Source organism: Nerophis ophidion, linkage group LG22 (genome assembly GCF_033978795.1).
Source record: "Nerophis ophidion isolate RoL-2023_Sa linkage group LG22, RoL_Noph_v1.0, whole genome shotgun sequence".
Taxonomy (NCBI): domain Eukaryota; kingdom Metazoa; phylum Chordata; class Actinopteri; order Syngnathiformes; family Syngnathidae; genus Nerophis; species Nerophis ophidion.
In genome coordinates, this window is record NC_084632.1 from 18,034,194 (window position 1) to 18,053,808 (window position 19,615).

The 19,615-nt window shown below is 39.4% G+C and overlaps 1 protein-coding gene and 1 long non-coding RNA gene across 3 annotated transcripts in view; one reads left to right on the forward strand and one right to left on the reverse strand.

Moving 5' to 3' along the window:
• jak3 (Janus kinase 3 (a protein tyrosine kinase, leukocyte)) overlaps positions 1 to 19,615 on the forward strand; it is a 54,377-nt gene that overhangs the window by 13,889 nt on the left and 20,873 nt on the right. For both annotated transcript variants that reach the window (XR_009803677.1, XM_061883353.1), the window contains 5 exons: positions 13,795 to 14,098; positions 14,215 to 14,337; positions 14,419 to 14,576; positions 14,655 to 14,766; positions 14,849 to 15,029. Coding sequence is in view for 1 of the 2 variants with exons in the window: in XM_061883353.1 (XP_061739337.1) it covers positions 13,795 to 14,098; positions 14,215 to 14,337; positions 14,419 to 14,576; positions 14,655 to 14,766; positions 14,849 to 15,029 (878 nt within the window). In the remaining variant the exon portion in view is untranslated. The remainder of the gene's footprint in view (positions 1 to 13,794; positions 14,099 to 14,214; positions 14,338 to 14,418; positions 14,577 to 14,654; positions 14,767 to 14,848; positions 15,030 to 19,615) is intronic.
• Positions 1,762 to 4,286, reverse strand: LOC133540610 (uncharacterized). Its single transcript, XR_009803680.1, has 2 exons — positions 3,665 to 4,286; positions 1,762 to 2,999 (listed from the first exon to the last, which is right to left on the reverse strand). It is a non-coding gene; the product is annotated as an uncharacterized LOC133540610 (long non-coding RNA).

Sequence of the window (19,615 nt, forward strand, 5' to 3'; positions counted from 1 at the left end):
CATGCACAAGTAAAGCATTTTTGTGCACAAAAGCTACATTTTTTAAAGCATTTTAAACTTTAAAAACTTTTCTCCTGTATTACGTAATTTACCAATATTGATGTGTTTAAAAAGATGCCCACAAATAATCTAATGCAGCAGTAGCGCGCAGTTGGAAACAAAGGCAGAGATTTCACAGATGTCTAAACCCTGGACGTATTTAAACAAGTTCATGTCATTTATTGAGAAGTTCCAACATATTTAAAGGCCTACTGAAATGAGATTTTCTTATTTAAACGGGGAATGGAGGTCCATACTTGATAATTTTGCGATGTTGCCATATTTTAGCTGAAAGGATTTAGTAGAGAACATAGACGATAAAGTTTACAACTTTTGGTCGCTAATAAAAAAGCTTTGCCTTTACCAGAAGTATGTGTGCGTGACGTCACCGGTGTGAGGGCTCCTCACATCCTCACATTGTTTATAATGTGAGCCACCAGCAGTAAGAGCAATTTGGACCGAGAAAGCGACAATTTCCCCATTAATTTGAGCGAGGATGATAGATTTGTGGATGAGGATATTGATAGTGAAGGACTAGAAAAAATAAATAATTAATTAATTAAAAAGCGACGGCTCCGGGCGGTGGCAGTGTGAGCGTTTCAGATGTAATTAGACACATTTACTAGGATAATTCTGGAAGATCCCTTATCTGCTTATTGTTTTAATAGTGTTTTAGTGAGATTGTAAAGACATACCTCAAAGTCAGATGGCTGCGGTGAACACGCCAGTGTCTCAGAGAGAAGCCGAGCTCACAGTTGCCTTTTTGACAGCTACTGCAGGAGGACGCATAATCCACTGATGTCTCCGGTAAGATATATATCACAACATGCTGGTTGACGTAGAGAAACATGTTCGCTTGACCGCTCTGTGTTAAAGCTTCACAACAAACAAAGAAACACCGGCTGTGTCTCGGTGCTAAAGACAGCTGAAATACACCGATTTCCACCAACAGCATTGTTCTTTATAGTCTCCATTATTAATTGAACAAACTGCAAAAGATTCAGCAACACAGATGTCCAAATTACTGTGTAACTATGCGATGAAAAGAGACGACTTTTAGCCGTAAGTGGTGCTGGGCTAATATGTCCCCTCCAAACAATAACGTCACAAACACACGTCATCATACGCGTCATCATTCCGCAACGTTTTCATATCGTTTTTTTTAATAATATAACCGTTTACTTGTTCTAATAATATCAGTTAATTTACTTTTGTACTTCTTGTATCGTTATTTGACTTCTTTTGTTTTTATTTTGCTGAAAAGTTTGTAGAGATTGTTTTTCTTTTTACAGGCATTAATTATTCCTTTTCTGATCCCAGGGCTGTTTTTATTTTTTCCTTTTATAAAATATTATTTCACAGTGCAATATTTATTATGCAGGGAAGTAAAGCTGTCTAAAAGATTACAATAAGCACTGTCCACATTTGGTTCTCTATATACTGAAGTCCAATCCTGATCTGCTTAACTATTGTGTAGGGCACAGATTGTTTCTTCAGTTGTTATTCGTTTAGAGATTTTTGCCAGTGTCTTTGGTTTTCTTGAGATGAGTCATACAAAGTAAAAACAGGTAAATGGTCAGTGATATCACTGGTGATTTGATTACCCATAATGTTAGTAAAAATGTTGTCGATGATTGTGGCACTAAGTGTTGTTATTCTGCTTGGCTTGGTTATGGTTGGATATAGAGACAAGCTGTATATCGTGTCAATGAAGTCAACATGTTTTTGCCTTCTTGAGTTTAACAAATCATAGTTAAAATCACCATGGATTAATATGGTTTGATGGTTCACAGAGGAAAAACGTTTAACCATCCACTCATTGAAAGTTTCTATGCTTGAACCAAGTGTCCGGTATACACAACTCATGAAGATATTTGTATTTTTGTCATTTAGGAGCTGTTAAACATTCAAAAACTCTAAATGTAACAGATGTATGAATGTACAATGCGACCCCTCCTCCTATTTTATTTATTCTGTTTATGTATCTTAAATCATATTTATTCAGATTAAAATCAATACCTTTAGCATCGTTGAACCAGGTTTAAGTAATTGCAATAATGGTAAATGGATGACTAAATTCTTTCAAGTAGTTCTTGATAGCCTCAAAGTTAGTGTACATGCTTGGACTATTGAAATGTATTATTGACAGACTATCTTCTGATTTTACACTGTTTTCATATTGTTCACGAGTAAAACAATTACAGTTTTTTACAATCGCAGAGAAAAAATTATTATCAGGGTCTATCGCCATATCAGTCTTTGTTGTGGTGTGCTCTTGATACTCATACATTTCCAGTTTTGTTGATGTTGTAGGATCTTCTGTAACATGTCCATATCAATACTTGGTGTGGTCTGTGTTCCTGGTGTGGGTAGCATTGAGATGATGTAAAAGTCACAAAGCTACATTGATACCAAGTACTGCATCAATGTCAATACTTATCAAGATCTTATATTTTCCTCACCACCAAGACTTTTGCTTCCTCTGACGTCCCATTTAGTTTGATGAAGATCTTACAGTTCGTTACCCAGGTTTGTTGAATCTTTCTTTGCCTTTTAAGTTGTCGTGCAATCCTTGCGATGTCAGCATTTTTCTTCGTCAAGTGTTCATTCATGAAAATATCTGTACCTTTCAGTTTGCGTCCTTGCTTCAATAGTGCCATTTTCTTTCTCCTGTTTGTGAAGCTGGTGGTCTCTGGTTCCTCATGGGCATTGGGTGACAAGCCTTGATGTACTCCAGGTCCATCTCTAATCACCCTGCTCTGGAGATAGGAAGTTACCTGCTGCTCCACCAACTGTGTCTCCTGTTCGCTGGGCTCCCCGCTGTCCATGGACACTGCACGCGCGTAGGAGCACGGCTTGATCTTGATGCTGGTGATGACCACATCATTCATGCGTGTGTATTGCTCCAGCTCGTCCACTCGCCGCTCCAGGTCAACAATGCGCCGGTCTTTTTCCACGTTCTGGAGGAGTAGTGAAGTGAATTGTATTTATATAGCACTTTTCTCTAGTGCCTCAAAGCGCTTTACATAGTGAAACCCAATATCTAAGTTACATTTAAACCAGTGTGGGTGGCACTGGGAGCACATGGGTAAAGTGTCTTGCCCAAGGACACAACGGCAGTGACTAGGATGGCGGAAGCGGGAATCGAACCTGCAACCCTCAAGTTGCTGGCACGACGACTCTACCAACCGAGCTATACCGCTCGGTTAGCTGTTTCACCTCCTCCAGTAGCCCCAGAAGCTGTTCCTGCTGCATTCTGACAGAAGTCACATCGCTGCACAGGGAGTGGAGTGTGAGCTTCATCTCCTCGAACTCCTCCGATGTCAGGCTTTTCCTTGGTGGAGGTATTCTGGTGGTCTATATGCCGAAGCATCCAGCAACAGAAGAAAATCACACCTCTGTGTCTCAGGCTTCTAATGCTAGCCGGCTTCGGTGTGCTAGTTCGCAGCACCAATCGACACAAACTACAAAGTGTCACGGCACAGTGACACAGTGAAGCTAAAAACGTACAGAAAAGATGTGCTGGTTTTGCACGAAGTGATCGTTAAAGACATCCTTGCATCCATCAGACAGGCGCTAACTCCAAACAGGAAACAGGACGTGACGTAACAGGAATGAAGCTCACCGGGGCTTCTACAGCATGCGGCTGGCGTCTGGGGCCTGTCCATCGACTCCTGAATACTGGTGACCTGTATGGCGTTGTTGCCTACTGCTCTGACAAAGTCTGCTTCTGCGTTTCTGTTGGAGGTCGTCAGGTCGATCTGCCTGGGCCGGGAAGCTTAAGGCAGTCGCTGGTGTAGCATCCAAGACTCCTAGATCCTAAACTGTCCGGCGTCGTGGCTTACTGTCCTGCGCTCCTGCTCACGTTGTATCTTTTGGGTGGCATCGACTTATCTGCCTGGACCGGGAAGTCCGGTGCCGACGGCTGTTGTGGCGTTCCTGTTCCTGTTCCTGGTCCTGGTCTGTCTGCCGTCGCCTGTTGTTAGACTTCACATTCTTCACGTCATACCTGGTAGAGACCGCCGCATGCTGCCTGGACAGGGAAGTAAGGAAGACTGGTGCCGGGAATAGTTTTTCCTTTTGCCTGAGACCAAGGCTGGTCTTTCTTGTTTGTCGTATTTTCTTCTTTATGTTGCCTTGTCGGGCCTCAGTTCCTTTTTACACGTGACGTCACGCAACGTCATTGTCTAATGCAGGGACCAAAAAAAACAAACTCTGATATTCCTTTCTTGTGATAAATTGGACTCAGTATGCCTCATTCAGGAACTATTCTCCTCTTTTTGGCTTTGCTGCACCCATTACAAGAGCTATGGACACTTGAACAACAATCACCTAAATGTGAAAAGTTTTGGCACAAGCCCTATAGCAGCGGTTCTCAAATAGGGGTACGCGTACCCCTGGGGGTACTTGAAGGTATGCCAAGGGGTACGTGAGATTTTTCAAAAATAGCAACAATTCAAAAATCCTTTATAAATATATTTATTGAATAATACTTCAACAAAATATGAATGTAAGTTCATAAACTGTGAAAAGAAATGCAACAATGCAATATTTAGTGTTGATGGCTAAATTTTTTTTGTGGACATGTTCCATAAATATTGATGGTAAAGATTAATTTTTTTTGTGAAGAAATGTTTAGATTTAAGTTCATGAATCCAGATGGATCTCTATTACAATTCCCCAAGAGGGCACTTTAAGTTGATGATTACTTCTATGTGTAGAAATCTTTATTTATAATTGAGTCACTTGTTTATTTTTCAACAAGTTTTTGGTTATTTTTATATCTTTTTTTCCAAATAGTTCAAGAAAGACCACTTCAAGTGAGCAATATTTTGCACTGTTATACAATTTAATAAATCAGAAACTGATGATATAGTGCTGTATTTTACTTCTTTATCTCTTTTTTTTTCAACCAAAAATGCTTTGCTCTGATTAGGGGATACTTGAATTAAAAAAATGTTCACAAAAAAGGTTGAGAACCACTGCCCTATAGCTTCTCTATATCCAGGGCAACATCCAATACATTGGAAAATGACATAAATCTGTCTCCAGCTCTGCCCAGAGACCTAACAAAACTCTAATGTTTATTTACTTTATATAAGTATCTCTCCGATCCATAAAATGGAGGGACTTCAGCATGCCAAACAATTAAAAGTAAAACTATTGCTAAGCAGAGGTTATTGATTGCTTTACTTGTACTTTTGCCCGGAAATGTGTAACCAAATCCTGGATCTGAGCTTCAGTGTTACCAGACACCCTCTGATTTTAAATTACTGTATTTCATTTCATCTGAATGATAACTACTAAAGATGGACATGGTCAGAATTTGGGTGGATTTAACGTGGGCAGACATTTTGATTTTGGGAACTTGGCTTACTAAGTAGATTACAAATAAAGACATTAATATTAATGGGTATAATGTTTACCTCACCGATAGGTCAAAAAAAAGTGGGGGTGTAGCTATTTATGTAAAATCCAGGTTTAATGTTTCAATTGTTCTTTCCCAATCATCCATCCATCCATTTTCTACCGCTTATTCCCTTTGGGATTGCGGGGGGCAATGGAGCCTATCTCAGCTAAATCAGTAAACAAATGTAATTTTTGGCTCTGTATGTGGAAATAGTAAAATCATTACATATTACTGTGGTTGGGTGTTACAGGCCTCCATCTGCTTCAAGGGAGGTGCGAGAGTCATTCAAACGGCTTTTAGATAAGTTAAATTACACTGAATTACTTAAATCAGGAGATTTTAACTGGGACTGGTTAAATGCAGTTTTTGATTTATTTAAAAAGTTTTTTTTGATTCTGTTACTCTCACCCAGTTGGTCAACTTTCCGACCAGGCCTAATCCCAAAATTCCAGATAAATATACTTTCATTGATTTGATTTTAACTAATGTTCCTCAAAAGTTATCTTCCTTGGGTATATTCTATAATAACTTCAGTGATCATTGTATTATTGCTGCATGTAGAAATACTAGGATTCCAAAGTGAAAACCGCATATTTTTTGTAGAAGGAATCTTAAAAATGTCAAAAAACAAGCTTTTCATCATGATTTGTATAAGGTGGGCTGGGAACATATGCTATATTGCCAAAAGTATTTTGCCACCTGCCTTGACTCACATATGAACTTGAAGTGCAATCCCATAGGGGTCAATATGATGTCGGCTCTCAGTCTCCGTTCTAATTAATTCCAAAGGTGTTCTATCGGGTTCAGGTCAGGACTCTGTGCAAGCCAGTCAAGTTCATCCACACCAGACTCTGTCATCCATGTCTCTATGGACCTTGCTTTGTACACTGGTTCAGTCATGTTGGAAGAGGAAGGACCTGCTCCAAACTGTTCCCACAAGGTTGGGAGCATGGAATCGTCTAAAATGTTTTGCTATCCTGGAGCATTCAAAGTTCCTTTCACTAGAACTAAGGGGCCAAGTCCAACTCCTGAAAAACAACCACACACCATAATTCCTCCTACACCAAATTTCAGACTTGGCACAATGCAGTCCAAAATGTACCATGCTCCTGGCAACCATCAAACCCAGATTCGTCCATCAGATCCCCAGATGGAAAAATGTGATTCATCTCCACTGCTCTAGAATCCAGTGGTGACGTGCTTTATACCACTGCATGGCAGTTTACGTGGCCTACCACATGGTGGCTGACTTGCTGTTGTTCTCAAACTTTTCAATTTTCTTATAATATAACCTACATTTGGACTTTAGAATATTTAGGAGCAAGGAAATTTCATTACTAGATTTTTTTTTAAGAGGTGGCATCCTATGACAGTTTCACGCTGAAAATCACTGAGCTCCTGAGAACAGATCATTCTTTCACAAATGTTTGTAGAAACAGTCTTTATGCTCAAGTGCTTCATTTTATACACCTGTGATTATCAATCAATCAATCAATATTTATTTATATAGCCCCAAATCACAAATGTCTCAAAGGACTGCATTAGGACACCTGATTCTCATCATTTGGATGGGTGACCAAATACTTTTGGCAATATAGTGTGTAAATCTATGTAGAGCTAGCTTGGATATTTTTCAAAGGAATTTTCAAAGACATTTTCATGCAAATTATCAATAAACATGCACCTTTTAAAAAAACAGAGTGAAGGGACGAGAAAAACCCTGGTTTTCTCCGGAACAGGCAGATATCATTAATGAGCATATTAAGGCATGGAATAAGGCAAGACAAAGTAACTCTGCCACTGATTGGTCATATTTTAGACAGCTTTGAAATCAATGTACTTCCCTTATCAAAAAGGCCAAATAAGAATATTTATTTGTCGGTCACCACTGAGAACCTCAACAACTAACAGAAATTTTGGAAAGTGATCAAATCTCTGTTTGTGAATAAAAAAACAGCAACTTTTCCCACATTTGTATTTCAAGAAGCAGTGCCAGTTTATAATCGAACTGAAGTCTCAAATTGTTTAGACCAGCATTTTTTATCGTCTGGTTCTCTTTAGTGATGTACCCCCTGTGAACATTTTTTTAATTCAAGTACCCCCTAATCAGAGCTAAGAATTTTTGGTAGAAAAAAAAGAGATAGAGAAGTAAAATACAGCACTATATCATCAGTTTCTGATTTATTAAATTGTATAACAGTGCAAAATATTGCTCACTTGAAGTGGTCTTTCTTGAACTATTTGGAAAAAAATATATAAAAATAACTAAAAACTTCTTGAAAAATAAACAAGTGATTCAATTATAAATAAAAATGTCCACACATAGAAGGACGGCGTGGCGCAGTGGTAGAGTGGCCGTGCGCAACCCAGGGGTCACTGGTTCAGATCCCACCTGGAACCAACCTCGTCACGTCCGTTGTGTCCTGAGCAAGACACTTCACCCTTGCTCCTGATGGGTGCTGGTTAGCGCCTTGCATGGCAGCTCCCTCCATCAGTGTGTGAATGTGTGTGTGAATGGGTAAATGTGGAAGTAGTGTCAAAGCGCTTTGAGTACCTCGAAGGTAGAAAAGCGCTATACAAGTACAACCCATTTATCATTTATAAGTAATCATGAACTTAAAGTGCCCTCTTTGGGGATTGTAACAGAGATCCATCTGGATTCATGAACTTAATTCTGAAGATTTCTTCACAAAAAAATACATCTTTAACATCAATATTTATGGAACATGTCACCAAACAATCTAGCCATTAACACTGAATATTGCATTGTTGCATTTCTTTTCACAGTTTATGAACTTCCATTCATATTTTGTTGAAGTATTATTCAATAAATATATTTATAAAGGATTTTTGAATTGTTGCTATTTTTGAAAAATCTCACGTACCCCTTGGTATACCTTCAAGTACCCCCAGGGGTACGCGTACCCCTATTTGAGAACCACTGCTCTATTATACTTAAAAGGGACAACCATAGGGAATCCTTGTAGAGACTCTCCCATGTTTTCTGGAGATCCTTTTACATTTACTTGTCTTGAAGTGCATAAATCCCCAAAGACTTTAGACCTGGCAGTGGATTTTTAGCTGAGCCACTTTTAATTCTTTTTAATCAGTCAGTTAAAAACAAAGACATTCCATCAGTTTGGAAATCAACTTTTTTTTCTCCCTTTGTCAAAATGAGGTGATCCAGCAGTTCTTTCTAATTATATACAAGCCAATATCAAATTTTGTGTCTAATCAAAAATTCTGGAATCTCTTGTTAGGGATCAGTTGAAAGAGTTGCTCTCCAAATAAAATTATTTGTTAATATCAATCAGGATTCAGGAAACAGCACAGCACCATCACTGCTACAATGAAGGTGGTAAATGAAATCATTGTAGCGCTTGATAAAAAAGCAGTACTGTGCCTTACTTATTATTGATCTCTCCAAAGTGTTTGGCGCAGTAGTCCACACTATTTTAAAACACAGGCTGTTTATCATTGGACTGTCAGAACATATGGTCGCTTGGTTTTCAAATTATTTCGAAAACAGGACCCAGTGTACTAAATACAAGGGCATTTGTTCAGAATTTGTCCCTGCTCATAAAGGGGTGCCACAGGGATCTGTATTGAGGCCTCTCTTTTTCATTTTATACATAAATGATCACAAACAACATTTCTCTGATGCTAATATGCATTTTTATGCTGACGATATAATTATTTATTGTTCTGGATCATCTGTTGAACAGGCTGTTAATTCCCTGCAGAAAGCTTTTGTCGCTGTGCAGAATTCACTTATTGACTTAAAACTGGTTCTCAATGCTGACAAGACAAAACTTATGCTGTTTTCCTAACATAGGAAGATGCCTCAAACTCCCCCGGTAGTGTCCACTCTTGAAGGAAATGTCATAGAAGGGGTGAATATAAATACCTTATTGTTTTAATTGATGACTCTCTCACCTTCAAACCTTTTATTTATCAATCGGTGAAGGAACCATCCATCCATCATCCATCATCTTCCGCTTATCCGAGGTCGGTTCTCGGGGGCAACAGCCTAAGCAGGGAAACCCAGACTTCCCTCTCCCCAGCCACTTCGTCTAGCTCTTCCCGGGGGATCCCGAGGCGATCCCAGGCCAGCCGGGAGACATAGTCTTCCCAACGTGTCCTGGGTCTTCCCCGTGGCCTCCTATCGGTTGGTGAAGGAACTAAAACTTAAATTGGGGTTTTTCTTCCGTAATAAGAGAGATGTTTTTCTTTTGGTGTAAAATAGAATCTTGTCTCTGCAACATTTTTATCTGTGCTAGATTATGGTGATCTTTTTTATATGAATGCTATTCATTCCTGTCTTCAGATGGTCGACCCTGTTTACCATGATTCTTTGAGAATCCTCACAAACTGTAGAGCGATGACACACCACTGTGACTTGTACTCCTGGGTGGGATGGCCTTCTCTGTCCACTCGGAGAGAGTGTCATTGGCACACATTTATTTACAATGCTCTTCTGGGGCGGTTGCCCGATTACATTTGTACATTGATTACACAGAGAAGTACCAACTCTTATGCACTGAAATCCAAAGATCAGCTGTTGCTCTCTGTCCCTTTTGCTTTCACTGAGCTAGGGAAAAAAGCTTTTGTCCATGCAGCTTCTTGCGCTTGGAACATGTTACAAAGAGTCTGGAAACTGACAGAATTGTTATCCTTAAATGCTTTTAAAACTAAACAGAGCATTTGAAGGAACCTCAGTTATCTGTAACTGTTTTACTTGATGTCCATCCTGTCATTTTAATGTGTAATGTGAATGTAATTTTATGTGTAACTTTGCTGCCTTTTGGCCAGGACTCCCTTGAAAAAGAGGCTTTTAATCTCAATGGGACTTTTTTCTTGGTTAAAGAAAGGTTCAATTAAGGTCAATGTCTAGGCCTGCAAATAGTCCGGATATCACTGCAATTTAAAATGTGTGGTGGAAATTGAAGAAAATGGTCAATGACAAGCATACTTGCCAGCCCTCCCGGATTTTCCGTGAGACTTCCGAAATTAAGCGCCTCTCCCGAAAACTTCCCGGGACAAATTTTCTCCCGAAAATCTCCCGAAATTCAGGCGAAGCTGGAGGCCACGCCTCCTCCAGCTCAATGCGGACCTGAGTGACATGTACAAAGAGTGTGTCTGCCCAATGACGTTATAACTGTAGAATGATCGAGGGCGAGTTCTTGGTTTCTTATGTGGGTTTATTGTTAGGCAGTTTCATTATCGTCCTCCCAGCGCGGTAAAACAACACACAACAACAACAACAGTCCGAATTCGTCTACCTAAAGCAGTTCGTCTGTCAACAGCAATGTGTTGTGACACTCTTAAACAGGACAATACTGCCATCTAGTGTACATGCATATGGTTAGAAAAACAAGGATGGAATATTCAACCCTCAACTCAACAATGAGTAGATGAGTGTTATGTGTGTGTAAATAAATGAACACTGAAATTCAAGTCTTATTATATATACATATATATATACATACATACATATATATATATACATACATACATACATACATACATACATACATATATATATATATATATAGATATATCTACCTATATATATATATAGATAGATCTATCTATCTATCTATCTATATATATATATATATATATATATATATATATATATATACGTATGTAATACTTGACTTGGTGAATCTATGAATCTAAGGGTAAATATACTCACCTCTTAACCAAGTCCCGCCCCTCTCCCAACCACGCCCCCCACCTCCCAAAATCGGAGGTCTCAAGGTTGGCAAGTATGATGACAAGACTCCAACCTGTAAAGCTGATCGGACAACACCAATTACAGAAAGTTGGAGCAAGATTAATGCAGAGTACTGTTTGTCACTCGTTAAATTCACATCTCAGAGATTGCAAGCTATTATAAAAGCTAGAGGTGGTGCAACGAAGTACTAGTTATGTGTTGGAGTGTTTTTTGTTTGTTTTTATGATTCCCTAATTCTACTAATAATTAAGTAATTTCATAATTTTCAGTCTGCTTCTTGTCTAAAAATTAAACTGTTTGCCGACCACCACAAATGTTTGTCTTGGTGTCTTTCAGTGGTTCTCAAAGCCAAAAAGTTGACACTTGAAATAACTATATAATTGTGTCATGTCTCTTATCTGCTTTTTTCTACAACATTAAACAACTGAATGAACGTCCTCCAAGATTGATGATTCCATAATTTTTGCCAGGTGTTGGAAATAAGTTTGATAAAAACAGCTTTGATGTACTTAGGCTATCTTTGTCATTTTATTTTAGCTTAGCTTAGCTACATTTGATGTAAAATAGCTTGTGACTTGACTACATTTTCTAAGCAATAAAAATTATTTTCTTTAATCAATCAATATTTATTTATATAGCCCCAAATCACAAATGTCTCAAAGGACTGCACAAATCATTACGACTACAACATCCTCGGAAGAACCCACAAAAGGGCAAGGAAAACTCACACCCAGTGGGCAGGGAGAATTCACATCCAGTGGGACGCCAGTGACAATGCTGACTATGAGAAACCTTGGAGAGGACCTCAGATGTGGGCAACCCCCCAAACCCCTCTAGGGGACCGAAAGCAATGGATGTCGAGCGGGTCTAACATGAAACTGTGAAAGTTCAATCCATAGCGGCTCCAACACAGTCGCGAGAGTTCAGTTCAAGTGGATCCAAGACAGCAGCGGGAGTCCCGTCCACAGGAAACCATCCCAAGCGGAGGCGGATCAGCAGCGTAGAGATGTCCCCAACCGATACACAGGCGAGCGGTCCATCCTGGGTCCCGAAGAGCGGTCCATCCTGGGTCTCGACTCTGGACAGCCAGTACTTCATCCATGGTCATTGGACCGGACCCCCTCCACAAGGGAGGGGGGGACATAGGAGAAAAAAGAAAAGAAGCGGCAGGTCAACTGGTCTAAAAAGGAGGTCTATTTAAAGGCTAGAGTATACAGATGAGTTTTAAGGTGAGACTTAAGTGCTTCTACTGAGGTAGCATCTCGAACTGTTACCGGGAGGGCATTCCAGAGTACTGGAGCCCGAACGGAAAACGCTCTATAGCCCGCAGACTTTTTTTGGGCTCTAGGAATCACTAATAAGCCGGAGTCTTTTGAACGCAGATTTCTTGCCGGGACATATGGTACAATACAATCGGCAAGATAGGCTGGAGCTAGACCCTGTAGTATTTTATACGTAATTAGTAAAACCTTAAAGTCACATCTTAAGTGCACAGGAAGCCAGTGCAGGTGAGCCAGTACAGGCGTAATATGATCAAACTTTCTTGTTCTTGTCAAAAGTCTAGCAGCCGCATTTTGTACCAACTGTAATCTTTTAATGCTAGACATGGGGAGACCCGAAAATAATACGTTACAGTAATCGAGACGAGACGTAACAAACGCATGGATAATGATCTCAGCGTCTTTAGTGGACAGAATGGAGCGAATTTTAGCGATATTACGGAGATGAAAGAAGGCCGTTTTAGTAACGCTTTTAATGTGTGCCTCAAAGGAGAGAGTTGGGTCGAAGATAATACCCAGATTCTTTACCGTGTCGCCTTGTTTAATTGTTTGGTCGTCAAATGTTAGAGTTGTATTATTAAATAGAGTTCGGTGTCTAGCAGGACCGATAATCAGCATTTCCGTTTTTTTGGCGTTGAGTTGCAAAAAGTTAGCGGACATCCATTGTTTAATTTCATTAAGACACGCTTCCAACTGACTACAGTCCGGCGTGTTGGTCAGCTTTAGGGGCATGTAGAGTTGGGTGTCATCAGCATAGCAGTGAAAGCTAATACCGTATTTGCGTATGACGTCACCCAGCGGCAGCATGTAGATGCTGAAGAGTGCAGGGCCAATTAGCTTTCATTGGAAAAAAAGCACTTTTAAATTGTGTATTAGAGGTTACAGAAAAAAATCAAATCACATTTGAATGGCAATCTATTTGAGATTTTCAAAGTTTTTAGGCCATTTTGTTGCTTACTCACTGCAGATATATATCATATGTCAGCAGTCAAGAGGAGCTTTTGTAACCTATAATCTGTTTTGAAAAAGTTTTATTAGAATACTGTATGTAAACCAAATATTGCAAGAATTAGTTTGAATAGAAAATTGTGTTGAATCGAGAATCAATTCTGAATTGAATCCATCCATTCATGCATTTTCTACCGCTTGTCCCTATCGGGCTCACGGGGGTCCTGGAGCCTGTCCCAGCTGCTTTTGTGCAGAAGGCAGGTTACACCCTGCACAAGTCATCACCACATCGCATATGACCCCAAAATTCAGAATCACAGTGAGTCGTTAGTTGTTGTAAGATTCACGTTCTTATTCTATATACTTTTTCTCTTTAGCTACAAATCCTGCCTTCCTAAGTCACACCGCCACGACATTCAGAAACGGAACCGCTTGGACCGCTATCGAATAAAAAACACCCTCAAGCGTTTTCTCAAGAAACTTGGAAACTGCTCAGTGGACGAGTGCAGCTTGAAACTGAAATACCTGGTCGAACTGGCTGGCATCGTTCCAACCTTAGGGAATGAAGTCTACTGTGTGAGCGCTGGTTCTTCCCATTCCAATGGAACTTTCACTCACGTGAGGGTCAGCGGGGACACTGGCATTCAAACCAGTGGAGGTTCTCAGCCTGATGGTTTCCTGGTGAGACCAACATTAAGAAATGTTTATTTTTCTTATTTGTGTCTTTAATGATCATTTGAAATATTGAATATAATTGAACACTTAACTGATAAGAAATAATTTTTTTTTTTTTCTAGGTGTGGCAAGCCTTCTGTGATTTTCAGGACATTGTTTCCATTAGCATCAAGAGAATATCCCATGAGCAGGTTCCCCACGACAGCAGGATGGTGACCATTTGTCGTCATGACGACCGATGCCTGGTAAAACATTAGCCTTGCAGTTCTACCCTCTATTTCGAAATAAACCAAACCTTTGTTTTCATGTTTGATTTTGCTCCAAAGGAAGCCAACTTTCAAAGTCTGAGAGAAGCGCTATCATTTGTGTCACTTGTTGATGGTTACTTCAGACTGACCACAGATTCCAGCCACTACTTCTGCCAGGACGCAGCCCCCGAAAGTATTCTGGAAGGTATCAAAAATCATTGCCATGGTCCAATCACGTGAGTTATTTTGAAAAATAATGATTTTGACAACTCCAACAGAAACTTTGAATGACTATACAGTATATATTTGATTAGATCAGAGTTTGCAGTCGACAAGTTGAAAAAATCCGGAGGTAAAGGTGGAACATTCTTACTCCGGCAGAGTCCCAACATCTTTGATAATTTCTTCCTCACAGTCTGTATTCAGGTAAATTTTCCTTCTATGACAATCTTCCTTTCCTACCTACCAACCACAATATTGTGACTATGTGGACTTTTTGTGTCTTCAGACATCCCTTGGACTCGATTATAAAGACTGTCTCATCATTAGGAACGACTGTTACCGTCTTCCTGGTGTTCAGCAGTCCTTTTCCAGTTTGAGAGAGCTCACCAGTTTTTACCAACAACACAAACTGCTGCTGGATAATATTCCAGCCAAACTCGTCCATTGCTGTCCACCGCGACCTAAAGGTATGCTGTTACTTCCATGTCATGGTGAAGGTTTTCAAATGATTTCTAAATACAGTGATGCCTCAATTTATGAGTATTTTGCGATATGCGAGATCTCTCTGATTTTAAATTGCAATTATAATTTGATTTATAAACCTACCCAGCACTAGGTGGCGTAGCAAATGCCACAGTGAATGTTGATAGTTCAGCTCAAAAACATTCAGTCTTATTTGCTGGCATGACCTTACTGATCGAAATCGGAATAACTTAGTTTTACAGCCATTGGAAACCAAATATTTAGCAGCGGTCCAGCTTTCACAGCCTTTACGCCAACATCGTCCTCATGTTGAAGGTTGCGTCTCCACCCACAGCTCGGCTTCCTGCACACGTCTGAAGCTGCTACAGGTGTCCAGGGCAGTCCTTCACTCAGACGCGCTAATAACCGACGCGGTCTTCGGTCTTGCTGCTGCCCAGCCTCATGTGATAGTAACCCTCTCAGCACATCTCCTGAAAGTCATCCACTCTTCTCAACTACACTGATAGTGGGAGATAGCATACCTAGAAATATTCCTATTTTCAGCACCACTACTTGGTAGGGATGGGATTGATGAAGGGAGCTGGATCTTAAAGAGCATTCCTGTCAAAGAGCCGCTTAAAAGACTGGCTCGTTTTTACATTTTGTTACGTATCAAGAAAACTATGTCCCTTGTAGCCATAATGATATTTGTAATAGAATAATTAAAAATTATATTTCATCAAGATTAATTACATAGGTGGAAATCAGTATCAAATTTGCCTTGTTGTCATTTCGCCATGCTTGGATAATTAAATAACTATTTCTTATTTTCCCTTACCTAAAAAAACTTTCTGGAACAATAATAGCTATGCAAGTTACAGAATACTAAAATGTAACAATACAGGAAAATACTGTATGTACTGTATGAATAGGAATGACATTTATGTATGTTTAAAACTACTTTAAGAACTACTTTTTTTAAATAAAATGTTTTAAAATGTTTCGCCATCTACACAACTATTAACTGGAAATCAATTCTCATCGTTCACTTAAAAGAGTCGTTCAAAAGACTTTTATGACGTCACATTGCTAACTTGCTGTTATCCCAGCTTTATTGACCAACCAACTCTTCGGTAATCAGGCTCATTGAACATGTTGGACATAATACGACGGGAAGACGCCAATCAAATCGAACGAAAAAGTATTTTGAAGTCCTCTTTAGTGTAATGGAAAAGGCAAATGCCTTGAATTGTTATCACATTGGTTAGACTACTCTAGTTGTGTGTAGTACTATTGGTTTGTTTTTCAAAAAAATATATCTAAAAGTTGTTGTTCTTTTTAAAATGCATGTTATTGATAGAAACCATTAATAGAAACCCAAACTCTATGTTCCTAGAAGGAGTGACAAAAGAGGAAATATTCAATATTGTGAAAAAAAAAGGTAAATCCAAGACCTCAACTTATAGCAACGAAATTGATATGATAAAAAAGGTTATTGAAGAGATTTCAGAAACTTTGACTAATATCATCAACCTATCATTTCCATCCATCCATTTTTACCGCTTGTCCCTTTCAAACAGGCAAATTCCCAAATAAAATTAAAAAATCAAAAATCGTACCGATTTATAAAGACTGGAGACAAACACCAGTTTACAAACTACAGACCTGTTTCTGTACTTCCACAATTTTCTAAAATCTTTGAAAAACTGTTTAACAACAGATTACACAAATTCATAAATAAAAAATGAAACACTCACAGACAACCAATACGGATACTGAGCCAACATTTCAACATCAATGGCATTAATCAAAATAACGGAAGAGATCACAAATGCAATATATAGTAAAAAATGTGTTGCTGCTGTGTTTATCAATTTAACAAAAGCATTTGACACACATAATCACAGCATCTTAACAAACAAATTAGAACCGTATGGCATTAGAGGGTTGGTCTTGAACTGGGTAAGAAGCTACTTATCCAACAGAAAGCAATATATGAAGATAGGCGAACACACTTCCATAGAGCTGAAAATATTTTGTGGCGCACCTAGGGGATCAATACTCAGACCAACATTTTTCAATCTCTACATAAATTACATTTATAAAGTTACAAAGGACCTAAATTACATTTATAAAGTTACTAAGGACCTAAAGTTAGTATTATTTGCAGATGACACAACAGCATTTTGTTCAGGAGAGAAGACAGAAGATAATACATATAATGACAGAAGAAATGAACAAATTAAAAAGATGGTTTGACAAAAACAGATGTTCTAGACCAGGGGTGCCCATTACGTCGATCGCGAGCTACCAGTCGACCGCGGGGGGTGTGTCAGTCGATCTCCAGCCAGGCTTTTAAAAAAAAATAGACCTAAAAATTAGTGATCATCAATCTTCACCAAGACGTCACTTAAATGACATTCACGGTACCGGAGGGTCTTGTGAGATGACGCTGGCTGCTGCAAGATCATTATTGTGAAAATATGACCGAGAGGAAGGCGAGAAACACTTTTTATTTCAACAGACTCTCGCGCCGTACCTTCCGTCAAAACTCTAAAGGCCGACTGCACATTTCCTATCTTCACAATAAAAGCCCTGCTTCATGCTGCCTGCGCTAACTGAATACAGAGTCTCGGAAAACTGGCGTGCACAAGCGATCCCTCAGAAAGCTGGCGTGCACATCACTTGTGCACGCCAGCTTTCCGAGACTCTTATTTTGTTAGCGCAGGCAGCCTGAAGCAGGGCTTTTATTGTAAAGATAGGAAATGTGCAGTCGGCCTTTAGAGTTTTGACGGAAGGGACGGCGCAAAAGTCTGTTGAAATAAAAAGTGTTTCTCGCCTTCCTCTCTGTCATTTTTTCATAATAATGAACTGGCAGCAGCCAGCGTCATCTCACAAGAACCTCGGGTGCCGTGAATGTCAATCAAGCAAGCTACGGAATTTGCCGCCAATGTTTTTCTTGTAAAGTGTATGGAAGCTGGATGAATTAGATGCCAAAAACCAACCACTTTCATGTGGTATTGTACAGAAAGGACAACTTTTTTTCTCCTCCATTTGAAAATGTGGGCGTTATCATCATTACTGTCTGGTTCCAATCAATGCAAGTCATCAGAATCAGGTAATACACCAACTTATATTCTTTTCTTTGTGAAAGAAAGACATCTATATGTGTTACACATGCTTGTATTATCATTAAACACATTTAACTTGTTTACAAAAAGGTCTCTTTCATAAATAAATAAATATAAATGATATATATAAATGAGGTAGATCCCCTCGAGTTGGTCAATTGAAAAGTAGCTCGCCTGCAGAAAAAGTGTGGGCACCCCTGTTCTAGACCAAAAATCACTTTATATTCTTTACTGCTCACATATCTGTTAGCATATCTGAGTTACTGTGTAGAAATATGGGGAACCAACTACAAATGTGAGCTTCTTTCACTAACTGTTCTAAAAAGGATTGTGTAGAATAATACATACTGTTGGATATAGAGAACATACAAACCCTTTATTCATTACATCACAATTATTGAAATCCAACAATTTGGTGCATTTACAAACAACTAAAATGATGTATAAAGCAAACTATAACCAGCTACCCAAGACTGTACAACAGTTCAACAAAAGAGGAGAAATATAACATTAGAGGAAAATCTAATTTAAAACATTTGTATGCTCGTACAACACATAAAACCTTTAGCATATCTGTAAGTGGAATTAAATTATGGAATGGATTAAATAAAGAAATCAAACAAAGCACCAATATGACTTAGTTTAAAGGCCTACTGAAACCCACTACTACCGACCATGCAGTCTGATAGTTTATATATCAATGATGAAATATTAACATTGCAACACATGCCAATACGGGTTAGTTTACTAAAGTGCAATTTTAAATTTCGCGCCGAAAAATCCTGCTGAAAACGTCTCGGTATGATGACGCCTGTGCGTGACGTCACGGATTGTAGAGGACATTTTGTGCCAGCATCGTGCCCAGCTATTAAGTAGTCTGTTTTCATCGCAAAATTCCACAGTATTTTGGACATCTGTGTAGGTTAATCTTTTGCAATTTGTTCAATGAACAATGGATACATCAAAGAAGAGAGCTGTAAGTGGGAAGCGGTGAATTGCAGCCGGCTTTAGCAACACGAACACATTGTTTACAATCCCGAAAGATGACAGTCAAGCTTAACTATGGAACAGAGATGTCAAGCGAACCCGGTTGGATTGGCCCACATACACAAAGTACAGTGTATTACGCAGCGATCATTTTACCATTCTGAATTCTGAAGGCGATCTATGTCGTGTGCTACTCCAGCATCAATATCAGCAGCGTCCTCCTTACAGTCACCGTCAGCGTCGGGTTCAAAGCGGTATGGCTCTATCCCTTGTTGCGGTTGGGCCTGGCCGAGTGGTCCTGCCACCCCCACGGCTGCCATGGCGCCTCTCACAGCATCTTCCCTATCTGAATCGGTCCCACTGCACTCTAGTCTTTTTTTTTCTAGTCCTTCACTCTCACTTTCCTCATCCACGAATCTTTCATCCTCGCTCAATTTAATGGGGAAATCGTCGCTTTCTCGGTCCGAATCGCT